At 54.8% G+C, this 13,254-nt stretch overlaps 1 protein-coding gene across 5 annotated transcripts; it reads left to right on the top strand.

Moving 5' to 3' along the window:
* Positions 1 to 478: 478 nt before the first annotated feature.
* Positions 479 to 13,008, top strand: GFI1 (growth factor independent 1 transcriptional repressor). Of its 5 annotated transcripts, none has more exons than XM_023231049.3 (7): positions 479 to 678; positions 3,791 to 4,004; positions 4,332 to 4,514; positions 6,338 to 6,825; positions 6,941 to 7,078; positions 9,032 to 9,197; positions 11,569 to 13,008. In XM_023231049.3, exons 2-7 carry the CDS (start codon positions 3,890 to 3,892, stop codon positions 11,745 to 11,747), a joined length of 1,269 nt encoding a protein of 422 aa, XP_023086817.2. In that variant the 5' UTR covers positions 479 to 678; positions 3,791 to 3,889; the 3' UTR covers positions 11,748 to 13,008. The 5 variants fall into 5 exon arrangements, with proteins under 5 accessions (XP_023086817.2, XP_023086813.2, XP_023086818.2 ...); XM_023231045.3 differs by lacking the exon at positions 479 to 678 and adding an exon at positions 1,288 to 1,385; XM_023231050.3 differs by lacking the exon at positions 479 to 678 and adding an exon at positions 1,431 to 1,728.
* The last annotated feature ends 246 nt before the right edge of the window (positions 13,009 to 13,254 follow it).

Below are 13,254 nucleotides of genomic sequence, written 5' to 3' on the forward strand. Positions count from 1 at the left end.
AATGAGCAAAGGGTGTAGGCTTTGAGTACACACAGCAGGCCACACACTATAGGTCATGGCATACAGTCTAGCGCTGGAGGTTGCTGCATTTGTTTATGTATCTATGAGCTAGGTTTTAACTTTTTTCTTCCTGTTCTTTAATAGAATTAATTAATTAACCCCACTCATTTACTTACTCAGTCCACAGCCTTTTAAGAGCCTGCCTACGACATAAAGATGAAGATCCAGTGCCTACCCTCATGAAACATACAATCCAAGCGAAGAAGGCTTACTTTGCAATAGTCATCAAGTTGTGCTTTTATGGCGCTTTACTGCTCCCGCCAGCACCCAGTGCCAGGGTATGACCTCACGCGGTGGCAGAGTCCGCGTGCGAGGTCCCGCTCTCCCTGGCTTGCCCCGGCAGGGCGGAGTCAGCCGACCAGCCGCCGGCGCTGCCCCCGCGCGGCCTTTAATTTCGCAGCTCCGACCACCGGAAATTAGTCGAAGGCTGAGCGGACCCGGTCGAGAGCCGGCGAGCTCCGCGCTGGGAGGGTGCGCCCACCGGTCCCGTCGGGCGCCCGCGGGACGCGCCGCCAGGGCCCTCTGCGCCGGGGGCTCGGCGCTCGCCCACCTCTTCCAAATTTAACCATTACCTAAATCCGAAGGGAAATGAGCAAACCTCTCGGATTGGGTGTCAAGGTATTTTCAGCCTCGTTGGGCGTATTTATCCCCAAGTGTTTCCACAACAAGCTATTTCGGGGCCGCGGGGCAGGTTTCGCTCTGCGGACGCCGTGGCCACTTGCTGGGCTCCAGGCCGGCGGCACCGCGGGCCGGTGATTCACGGTCCCGACCTGGGGGTGGTGCAGCCCTAGGAGGCGGCGGGGTAGGGCGGGGGGAGCGGGTGACCAAGGCCTGAAGGGCAGGGAGGGTCCTCGGAGCGGGGCGCCCCTCACCCCTCTCTCGCCAGTCAATCTGTGTCCTGAATCTGTGACTTCTCTCGCTGCGGAAGTCTCCCTGGAGCCAAGAATAGTTCATTTTCTTTCGAGTCATTTCTAGTGCCTGAGTGTACGGACCTCCAATTTCCCCCATCCCCTGTCGATCCACAGGGAGAGAACTGGGAGGACGACTAAGGGGCGCGCGGGACGGGCTGGAAAGACCAGGTCCCCCACCCGCCTGGCCACTTGCTCAAAGGAGCGCGCTCGGTCGCCCGACGGGGGGTGGGAGCAGGTCTGGGAGGGCTATGCGAGCGATTCAGTAACGCTCAGGAAGTGAAGCTTGTGGTTTTGGGGGCTGAGCTCGGAAGGAGAATTTTTTTTTTTAAGTCAGAGAGACAGAGCAGTCTGTCCCTGAAGCAAGATTCCGTTTGAAAACTCTCCTAGCGCGGTGCCCGCGCCCTGACCCCGCAGGTAGGTCCGCCGAGCCTGTTCTGCGCCTCCTGCCCTGGTGGGGGCGGCCGCGGGGACTCGCGGAGCGGTGGCGCTGCGGGGGCGACCAGAGGGCGCGGGCGGGTTCCCACCTGCTGCGGACCGCGGTGCAGGAGCCCCGAGAGCTCCGGCAGCTGGGTTAGGACGCGACCCGCGCAGCGAGGCTGGAAATCTGGAGCCGGGGGCGCGCAGCAGGCGGTCTGGTGGTGCGGCAGGGGAGCCAAATCCACCCGGGAAGGAAACATCTGGTGGGGAGGCGGCGGCAGCTGCGCTCGGGAGGCCGCCCCCTTAGCGCCCTGGGCTCCCGCCTTCCCGGGCCCGGACGGTGAGGAGAGGCCTGAGCGCGCGGACGGGCCGCCCCACCTCCCGCGCCAGCTGCAGCGCGGTGTTGCCTTCCCACGCGCTCGGCCCAGGCCCCGGGGCCCCTATCTCCTCCAAGCTCTGTCCCTCCCCACAGGAACCAGCAAAGCGGGCCGGGGTGCGAGAGAGGCATGGGCTTACAGCCCGGGTGGGAAGGCGGCCTCCGCGTCCGCCTGGTCTCTCGTGGCGCCAGCCCAGACCCAGCTCCGGCGCTGACAGTTACCCCGACCCCATCTGTCCCGCTCCCAGCCAACGCGGGGCCAAGCCGCAGCGGGACCCTCGGGACAACGCCACTCCGTTTTTCTTTTCTTCCGAGTTTCGCTGCTGTTTAAAGAATTTGGTTTGGGGTTTGTGGCGTCTAATTGTACGGATGAGAAGTGCAGGAGGCGGCAAAGCTCTAGCCCTGGGAGTCAACTCGGAGGGAGGCCGATGGCACCCTCACCCCTAGGGGTATTCTGGCGCTTAGGTAGCGGGAAACGTCGCTGGTGCCCCGCGACAGGTCCCAGGCGTCTTTTCTCCCAGGTCCACTCCCATTCCTCCGGAGAAGGGGACACAATGGGGCTGGGGATCTGGGGCAGGGGGCCTGCACCCTACAGGGACCAAGGCCCCTACGTAGGACTCGTTTTGAGCTGAGAGCGCCAACGGACAGACGTAGACTGTGTGGCCGGCATCTTGCCTAGGAAGCCGAGGGGCTCCTAGTCCGGCAGTGGAAGCAGCGCGAAGCCGGAGGACTGCAGGTCCTGCCCGGGCCCAGAGTTCCCAGCACCCTCGTTTCTGAACCAGCCAAGGCCACGGAGAACTGCTGTACTGTAGCTCACGTGTGAACCAGGTCCCCATCGCCTTCACCCCGGGAGGAAGGCAGATTCGTTTACCCCAGACCACCTCGACTGTGGAGTCCCGCCCCCGGAGCCGGCTGGAGCCTAGTGGCAGGCGCAGTCACGCCCTCCCGCCGGGCTCAGATTTCGACCTGATATTAGGTGAACTGATTGGGGGTTAATGAGAGCGACGCCCCGGGCAGCTAGTCCCCTCCTAGGCCCGGGCCCGACTCCTGCTGTCTGCCAAAGCAGCCTGCGCGCTCTGGCGTCCTGTCTTATTTGTCTGCTAAATTATCGGTGCACTACCGACTCCGGACACCTAGCATTTCCCAGTCAACGTTCGCGGATCGGGCTCCACTTCCCTAGGACAAGATTTTTTGGTGAGCAGAAAGGAAAGTGCTTTTTCCCAGGACCTGATTCCTGAGGTTAGGTTTCCATGGTCCGGGATGGCTCGCCGCAGCCTCGACCGGTGCCCGCCGCACCCGGGAGTCCGGGGCCAAAGTTTCTCCTACGTGGGGCACGAGTGAGGGGCGAGTGAGATCACCGGATGCGAGTTTCTCCCGGGGCGGGGGTTGGTCCTCTGTTACTCCCCTCACTTTCCTGTCCCTTTGCTCTCCCACCTCCTTTCTCTGGCCTCTGCTGTCCCCCCACGCCGCCCCACAGTTTTATCTTGTGTTCCGTTCCCCCCCGCCCCCTGCCTTTTCACTCCAGTTTGTAGCTGGCTCTGGGATGTCTTGGCTCCTTGCCCCTTCCGGGTCCTCGACCACTGGGCATCCCCGGCCCCTCAACCGATCCGCGTGTCCCCGCCCTCCCTCGCCAGCCGTAAAGCACAGCCAGGCAGGCACTGAGGAGCTGAGTTGGGGTAACCTACCCGATGGGAACTACGGCTTTCCAGAGAGTTTGATTGCCAGAGCGAACTTGGCTAGGAAAGGGGAGGAGCTGGGGGGCGTGGGCAGGGAGGAGGAAAGGGGCTTGAGCCAGGGCCCAGGGACAGGTTTTACCGCTGAGCTGTGTCAGTGGCGGCAACGACGGCGGGTTCGCGCCACCTGTCCAAGTGCCACCTGGTAAGCGCGGCGCAGCGGGGCCAAGCCCCTCCTCCCGTGGGCCCTCTGCGCTCCTCCCTGGCCCGCGCTCTCCCTCCGCCTGGGTGCCCAGTCCCCCGCACCGGAGAGTACTGACCCGCGTTTCCACCCGGTTTTCTTTCCCTCTCAGGTCTTCACCGGGCTGGGGCTAAGCAAGCCCTTGGAGTGACCGTGGGTGACAGCGGCTGCAGGGACTCTTGGGGCGCATTGGGGAAAGCGCCGGACCACCATGCCGCGGTCATTTCTCGTCAAAAGCAAGAAGGCTCACAGCTACCACCAGCCGCGCTCCCCGGGACCAGACTATTCCCTCCGTTTAGAGAATGTACCGGCGCCCAGCCGAGCAGGTGCGAGGCGCGCGCGGGCCAGGCCGGGCTGCTCCCGCGGACACCGACTGCACCTCGACACACCATTAGTCGGGAGCTGGGAGGGGCTGCCCCAACGTCCCCTTTGCTGCTGTTTTTGTTTCCTACTGTGCTGGTTCCTCCGGGTTTGTCTCCTAGGTGCCACGGCCTCTCTGCGTCTGCCCTCGGATCCGAGAGGGTTCCCGGCCGGGGTCTGGGTGGAGAGGGGAAGATAGCAAGGGTGCCCTGGTCGGGGAATTGGGGGAGCCTTCAGAACCCTCAGACTCAACTGGTCGCAGCCTGAGCCCCTCACCTGCCTCCTCTCTGCAGACAACACTTCAAATGCAGGCGGGGCGAAGGCGGAGTCCCGGGACCGTTTGTCCCCCGAATCGCAGCTGACCGAAGCCCCAGACAGAGCCTCCGCATCCCCAGACAGCTGCGAGGGCAGCGTCTGCGAACGGAGCTCGGAATTTGAGGACTTCTGGAGGCCCCCGTCACCCTCCGCGTCTCCAGGTAGGAACCCACTGGGAACCTCTGGGGCGGGGGCTGCAGGGACCCGGCAGTGCTGGGGGAATCGGGGCGACCTTGGGCGTAGATATGCTAACGGGGAGTTGGAGAGCCTTTCCAGGAGGAGGGAGCTGATTCGTAGGGGAAGGAGGCATCCGTCTTCTCTGGGACCTGGACAGCTTGCCCGCTGGGGCTGCTGCCTCCATCCCAGGCGGAGGGAGCCTAGCTGCTCGTCGCTTAGATTCGTTTGCGCGTAGCTGGCCGGTGACGGAAAACAAACCAGTCGTTTCTACTGGCGGCAACGCCGACCTTTCATTTTCTGACCAGACTTGATTGTTTTATAAAGTGCTAGGATCCTGCAATCTAGACCCCAAACCTCAAACAAACGGAGACCAGGGCAGAACGGGCCAGGCAGAGGAGTTAGGCGCTGGGCGGCAGGGAGGGGGCAGGACGAAAATCTCAGCCCGCGGCTTGGTCTTCACAGGCGCAGATTGGGGGCCTGTTTCATTTTTCGTTTTGCCAGACTAACCCAGCATCAGGGGCCTGCTCTCTGGGTTTCATTTCCAGCGAGCAATCCAGCTTCAGGCAAACTGCACGTTGGGTGGGGGCGTCTCGGGTCCCGGCCTGGGGAAGGAATGATCAGACCAGCCGGATTCTGCCAAGGGCCGGTTATATCCAGAATATGTTTGCTAGTTTTAAAAGATACCACCACCTGTCCCACAATCAGTGAGTTGACTTGGCGAAAACCATAGCTCCAGCAAATGTGTCTGGGAGCCGGCGGCGGGAGGATTCTTCCTGCCAGGGCGTCAAGTGGCTGGGCAAGGATTGGGCGCGCCCCGCACCATCCGAGCGAAACTCCGGGTACAGCCTCTCACTGAAGTGGCCAGCCTGAACTGGAGAGTGTGTGTATGTGTGTGTGCGTGGGCCCTTTGCGCTCCTCCCTGGCCCGCGCTCTCCCTCCGCGGGAGAGTGCGCGCGCACACACACATACACACACATTTGTAAATGCTGTATGCACTCACATGCATTGGGGTCACTAGTTTTAGCAAAATTCACGTGGGTGGGGGTGTAGCAGGCCACTAATTCAGAGAGCCGTCTCCTTGCAGGTGGTGGCTAAACCTTACGAGTTATACAGTTATTCTCTGAGAAATTCGGGTTCCCTGCCTCCATCAAACTATAACAGGAATGGGGAGTATTTGGCTGGCAATTTAAGCCCAAAAGCCCCTTTCCTGCTGCACCTTTGCTACGTACACTGGGCACTTAACTTCGTGAAATCTTAATACCTTCGGGTTTATTGAGATGCCAGCCTTTTGGGTAGTTCGGGGACGCATTTATGGACCCTCTCCCTCCTTTCTTGTGGATTCCGGGAAGAAAAAGAATTGAGTGGGAACAAGTAGGGTCTGGGAGAGTGCCTGCGCTGGCGGCTGGACCCTTCCGCCCCTGAGTGCTGTGCGGGGCCGAATGGCCTTCTCCTCCCTAACAGCTCAACTCCAGGCATTTATAGACGCGCCCTTCCCTATAGGATCTCCAGGTGCGCGGGTCCAGCCAGAAAAGATCCTCTGAACGTCGAGCGCTTCCGCTGCCCTCGCATAGAATTTTCCTCTCCCGAGGTCTTTTCAATGATCCGTTTGCTGCTCTGCCTTCTATAGTGGCCTGCGAGGCCCCAGGGCCCGGGCCGCGTTTTACCCTGGGGCGCGCCTGGCGCACGCAGTGTTCTACAAGCGCTGGGTGCCCCGCAATCCGCGAACACGCCACGCCCGCAGCCGCAGCAGGGCGGCCTCCGCTCTGCCGTCTGAAGCCTGACCGGACGCTCCCTTGTGCCTCCACAGCCTCGGAGAAGTCGATGTGCCCATCGCTGGACGAAGCCCAGCCCTTCCCCCTGCCTTTCAAACCGTACTCATGGAGCGGCCTGGCAGGTTCTGACCTGCGGCACCTGGTGCAGAGCTACCGACCGTGTGGGGCCCTGGAGCGCGGTGCTGGCCTGGGCCTCTTCTGTGAACCCGCCCCGGAGCCGGGCCACCCGGCCGCGCTGTACGGCCCAAAGCGGGCTGCCGGCGGCGCGGGGGCCGGGGCGCCAGGGAGCTGCAGCGCAGGGGCCGGTGCCACCGCTGGCCCTGGCCTAGGGCTCTACGGCGACTTCGGGTCCGCGGCAGCCGGGCTGTATGAGAGGCCCACGGCAGCGGCGGGTTTGCTGTACCCCGAGCGTGGTCACGGGCTCCACGCAGACAAGGGCGCTGGCGTCAAGGTGGAGTCGGAGCTGCTGTGCACCCGCCTGCTGCTGGGCGGCGGCTCCTACAAGTGCATCAAGTGCAGCAAGGTGAGGCTCCCGAGCTCACCACCTCGCCTGCCCTGCGCCTGCTTCCCCTACCCCGGCCTCACCTGCGCCCCTCGGCCCCTCTCAGCGGCCTTCTCTCCGGCCCCACCCGCCTTAGGTGTTCTCCACGCCGCACGGGCTCGAGGTGCATGTGCGCAGGTCCCACAGCGGTACGAGACCCTTTGCCTGCGAGATGTGCGGCAAGACCTTCGGGCATGCGGTGAGCCTGGAGCAGCACAAAGCCGTGCACTCGCAGGTAAGCGCGGGGCGCACCGCCGGCCGTGCGCGGCCCTGCTCAGAGATCTACATCTCCTCGGTGCAGCACCAGCCACCCTCTGCCTGGAAGTTCTCTTCCCAGCTTCCCCCAGTTTCCTCCCCCAACCTCTCCGCTGCGTTCCCTTGCCCTGGTGCATGTGTGTAGGGAAAGGAGGATCGTGGCCGGCTCAGGCCTTGAGGCAGCCCTAGATTTTGGTGTCACACCACGGTGAGCCTCGAGAGTGTGATCCTCATTGTTACTTGGGGCTTGAGGTAGGTTTATATGCACTGATTCGTGCTGCTGATATATCAGACTTATTAGCTCCATTTCTTTGTGCCTATTCTTTTCACCAAATGGTTGTCACTTAATTTGCATTGACTCCTCTCCACTGAAAAGGCGGGAATCTCAGCTCATTTAGAGCATCTGCATATTTACCCCGCTATTCTTTCCTCCCTCCCTCCCTCCCTGCCTGCCTGCCTTCCGTCCTTCCTTTCTTCCTTCCTCCTTCCTTCCTTCCTTCTTTCTTTTCTCTTTTCTTTTCTTTTCTTTCTGTTCTTTCTTTCAGAGTCTAGCTCTGTTGCCCAGGCTGGAGTGCAGTTGCACAATCTCAGCTCACTGCAAACTCCCCCTGCCAAGTTAAAGTGATTCTCGTGCCTCAGCCTCCTAGGTAGCTGGGATTACAGGCGCATGCCACTATGGCACAGCTAATTTTTGTATTTTTAGTAGAGACGGGATTTCGCCATGTTACCCAGGCCGGTCACGAACTCCAGGCCTCAAGTGATCCACCCGCCTGGGCCTCCCAAAGTGCTGGGATTACAGGCATGAGCCACCATGCCCCACCCCTGCTACTTATTCATTCATTCATTAATAAATATTTGTTGCCTAACTTCTACGTGCCAAGTACTTAAGAATCTTACAGCAAATCATGTCCTTGACAGCATGCTCACATGGAGATTATAGTTTAGCTGAGAGATGGAGAGTAGATGAGCAAGTAAATATACCAATAGATATCTCAGGAGAATGCCTACTTGTAGCTAAAAAGAGTATCAGCTCATGGCGGGGCACGGTGGCTGAAGCCTGTAATCCCAGCACTCTGGGAGGCCGAGGCGGGTGGATCACAAGGTCAGGAGTTCCAGACCAGCCTGGCCAAGATGGTGAAACACCGTCTCTACTAAAAATACAAAAATTAGCTGGGCGCAGTAGCATGCACCTGTATTCCCAGCTACTTGGAAGGCTGAGGCAGGAGAATCGCTTGAACCTGGGAGGCAGAGGCTGCAGTGAGCCGAGATCATGCCACTGCACTCTAGCCTGGGTGACAAAGCAAGACTCCATCTAAAAAAAAAAAAAAAAAAAGGGTATCAGCCCATCTCCCCCAGCACCTACACTGGCTGTGGGGAGGTGGCATCTCAAGTGACTGAGGTCTAAGCCTCCTGTTGAGGAGGGTGGAGAAGTGTGTGCTAATGGGTGTCAAAAAAAGCAGGGTGTGGATATGTTTTTGCCATGGGGTGTGGAAGGTTGTGGGTGAAGAACGTTTTGGTAGAAAAAGTGTTGAAGGGCCGGGCATGGTGGCTCACGCCTGTAATGCCAATACTTTGGGAGGCTGAGGCGGGCAAATCACTTGAGGCCAGGAGTTTGAGACCAGCCTGACCAACATGGTGAAACCCGGTCTCTACTAAAAATACAAAAATTAGTCAGGTGTGGTGGCATGCGCCTATAGTCCCTGCTACTTGTGGGGGGGGCAGGGCTGAGACATGAGAATTGCTTGAACCTGGGAGGCGGAGGGCGCAGTGAGCTCAGATCGTACCACTGCACTCAAGCCTGGGCAACAGAGGAGACTCTGTCTCAAAAAAATAAAGAAAAAGTGTTCAAGGGATTTTAGGGTCAGCTCAAGGGTGAGGAGAGCAGCAGTCTAGTTGACCACAGTAGGAGTGCCACATCTCTCTCTCTCTGCAGGAACGGAGCTTTGACTGTAAGATCTGTGGGAAGAGCTTCAAGAGGTCATCCACACTGTCCACACACCTGCTCATCCACTCAGACACTCGGCCCTACCCCTGTCAGTACTGTGGCAAGAGGTTCCACCAGAAGTCAGACATGAAGAAACACACCTTCATCCACACTGGTAAGCTGAAAGCCCTTGGCTTGTAGGAAACACCCTGAGGCCAACATTACTCATCTTCTCTGATTTCTGGCCCCAGTGAGTGGTGGATGAGGCCTTTCTGATGGAGTTTTTCCCTGCTCTGTGTTAAAGAAAACAAAGGGGTGGGTTCTTAGGTTCATTTATAGGCATAATTCTCCCCAGAGCTGCCTTGATTTGGGGTTGTGTCTGAAAGGCCACTCAGCAGGTCAGCTCACAGTTACTCTATTCTTGGAAAGAACATTTTCCTTTAGGTTAGCAGCTGCTTCCACTGCTGCCTGCTCTGGGTGAAATATGAAGCTCCAGGGTCCTCTTAGAGAGTTGCTCTAAAGCTTACCTAGAGATTGAGGACTTTCTCTAACCACCGGGCCTTTTGTGGGAGGGACTCGTGTAGCCTCTCTGGCTGCATTTTCAGGAGTCTGAGAGCTTATTCTGATTGAAGAGGAACAAATAATGGCAAATATGATTGAACTCTCTGCTAAGCATTTTTTAAATGCATTATTTCATTTTATGCTCACAACAACTCTGAGAGGTAGAGACGACAACTTCTCCCCATTTTAGAGATGAAGAAAATGAGGCCAGGTAATCTGTCCAGGGTCATACTGCTAGCAAATGACAGGGCCAGAGCTCAAATTCAGGTCTGACCTCTCAAATGTCCACTCTTGACCACTGTTTATTGTATTTTATGTTCAGAGTCATGAATGAGGTTGGTAGACACAGAAAGCTTCTGTTCACTTATTGCCCTTTTCAAAATATCTATCTGCAAGTTCATGCCATAATAATAATTCCTTACCTATTATAATGCTTTACAATTTACAAAGTACTTTCAAATCTATCATTTCATTTGATTCTTATTGCCACTCAATAAAGTAGACAGAGCTGCTCTTACCATCCTGAAACTCAGAGAGAGTGAATGATTTATCAAAAGTCAGACTGAATGAATATTGGAGCCATGTAATGCTCTGGCTTTTAATCCTGAACTCTTTGCCTAACACTTTATGTGCAGGTGGGAGTTTTAATGCCAAGAACACTCTAATAGTCAAAAGACATTTACATGAGACCCAGAATTTCTGAAAATTTTATTGTAGAATATGAATACTGATTTAGAACAAATCACAGTGTATTCTAAACGCCCACCCTTGAGGTTTATAAATATACTTGAGTAATGTATATAGTTCCATTGAAAACCCAGAAGAGTATTCTACTTTAATCATTCCCTCTTACCTGAAATTTCCATGTAATTCACTCCTTATAAGTAAGATATTCAGGACACTTATCAAAATGCAACTAGGATCTTGACTGAATAAAACATTAAGCCCTTATCAAACATTTACGTTATACCTAGAATTTGTTTCTCAGATTTGTTTGACCCTAAAGGGATAGAATACATTTTGATGGGTGGTTTCTTATCGAGGAAATCTGAAGCATGAAAACAGAAAAGAGTGTAGCAAAGAGGACAGAGGGTTCCTCAAAAACAAACTTCATCTATTTTATATTTTTTCCAAGGCTGAGCCCTGACTGTAATGCCATGCTGGGCTATTTGGAAATTCATGCCATTTACCTAACAACACATGAGGTAGGGAACAAGACAAAACCTTTTTGTGTTCTCTTGTTTATTAATTTGTGGTGAAGAATTGCTGGTATATAAAGAATCATGTTATTAACCTCATAAAGGTAAGGAAAAATCAAGACAGAAAAGTATCAGCTACCTTAATACTTTGTGGCCCAATGTGGATTTTTAAAATAAGATATTGAAAAACGTATCCTGCACATGTACCCTGGAACTTAAAAAAGAAAGAAAGAAAGAAAAAGAAGAAAGAAAGTCCATGTTAAGATGTTTTTTCAGATATACTCTGCTGTCCTTTAAGAACAAGAAAGAAGACAGGCTCACTGATCCATACAAACTAACACCCACTTGGAAATTCAGATTTGAAAACTTCCTCTGAATTAGAACGGAGTCACACGGTTTTAGGACAGCTTCCTCCCCCTTCCTGTTGAACATCTGCTCTGGGTGTTCATGGCTTATAAAGTCAGGGAGTCCTCCCGGGGTAGATTCAGCTGGGGAGGGCACGTGGCCTTTGCTGTGTTTCCGTTTAGCAGGAAACCGTTTGAGGCCTTTGGCTGGGAACCCCCACTCAGAAAGTCTCCCTTTCACCTGGTGCACCCATGGGGCTTCCAGGGACTCGCATTGCAGGCTGGGAGTCAGTTCATGTTGCAACACGTCACCCTCCAAGTTGCTTGAAGGCCTTAGACTGTGGTGCAGCCAGCTGCTGCTGAGAGCATGTGGGTCACAGTGGGTCCCCTCTAGCTTTATCATAGGCTCATACTTTCTCCCCTCCCACTCCCATCCCCACAGGTGAGAAGCCTCACAAGTGCCAGGTGTGCGGCAAGGCATTCAGCCAGAGCTCCAACCTCATCACCCACAGCCGCAAACACACAGGCTTCAAGCCCTTCGGCTGTGACCTTTGTGGGAAGGGTTTCCAGAGGAAGGTGGACCTCCGAAGGCACCGGGAGACGCAGCACGGGCTCAAATGAGCACCCTGGCTGGCTGCAAGCAGCAGCTACACAACACTACGGAGGGCAACCTCCCTGCTTGCCACCACTCTGCTCCCTGCTTGCCACCACTCCCTTCTGACTTTCCAGACCCCAGGTCCAGTCTGCAGATCCCACCAGGATGCTCCTCCTTTGCCTTACCTCCTGGAGCTGCCAGAGGAGATGAGGTACCTTTTCAAAGTGCAGCCGAGAGTGAGAACCAAGCGACTCTCTAGGCTTCGGACACAAATAGGCTCCTCTACACCTGAAGACAAAGGCAAGGTCAAATGGGGACCAGAATAAATCTTAGACCCCACAGTCCCTCCCATTTCCAGCCCTAATCTGCAGACAGGAATGCCCTTCAGGTTTTTCCCTCCCCCTCTTGACCTACCCCAGATATTTGTGTGGAAGAGGAGGAATCACCATTTACAAGGTGGACAAATGCTAATTATTTTTATCTAGAAAGAAGAGTGAGTGTTAACTTTTATTTTTTTTCCTTCTGGGGAGTCTGTTGACTCCTTTCTTCTGGGTGCTGCCTATAAATCTTGGAGGAATCATTTCTCCTCCTCGAAAACTGATTCAGAAACTGACTTGGGGAAGGAATTTAATACTTTGAAGTCATGAGATGCACCATCAAGGCTACCCCCAAGAAGGGGCAGAAGAGAAGTTGGTGATGAGAGGGGATTAGAGGTCCTCCCTTCAGGAGGCCTGTGAAAGCCTCATCAGTGGAGATAAAAGCACAAGCAATGCCTGTGGACAAGATGTCATTCATTCACTCAGCAAATGCTCATGGATCATGGGCTACCAAAGTACCAAGCACCATGCTAGGTATTGGGGAAGAGAGGCTGAAGTCATAACCTCTGACTGCTCCTTAAAAGCTAACGGTTGCACCTCCAAGTGGCTGGGTCTTGGAGGGAATTCTGAGAAGACAACACAGAATTATAAACCTTCCCTTTTGACCCTTTTGGATTTTATCAGGTGTAAAAAAAAAAAGTAGCTGAACAGTTACTTCAAAGATATGTGTGTATATTCAGTTTTTTATTGTTAAGCTGATATTTTAAAGATGTCTGAGCTAGCAGGCATGTGGGAATGAAGGCTCTGTCTTCAACTCTTTGATCCTCCATGTGTACCATAGAGGGGGGAAAAAGTGGTATTTTCACTTTGATGAGGTTGGTAAATGTTTTTAGATCTTCTGCTATGCATTATGTTTGTTAATACATATTTATTAGAGTGATGTTTTAAGTTAATAAAGTATTAAGACTATTACAGATTGCCTTTCCTTTAGGCAGGGAATTTGGGGAAGACCTTTGTTTTAGTCTGTGGGGGAACACTGGCACTAAAGGAAACTGCAGTGGAGTATAAAAGTGAAGCAGATAAGCTAATATCCAGAAGACTAAAATCCAATTGCTCTGGTTTCCATATACTTTCTCCTTTGCTCCTATACCTCAGAGATACTTCTTTCATAAGAGAAAAACTAGGAGGTGTACAAAACGAAGCTTCTACCTTGTAG

This window comes from Piliocolobus tephrosceles, chromosome 1, assembly GCF_002776525.5.
Source record: "Piliocolobus tephrosceles isolate RC106 chromosome 1, ASM277652v3, whole genome shotgun sequence".
NCBI lineage: Eukaryota > Metazoa > Chordata > Mammalia > Primates > Cercopithecidae > Piliocolobus > Piliocolobus tephrosceles.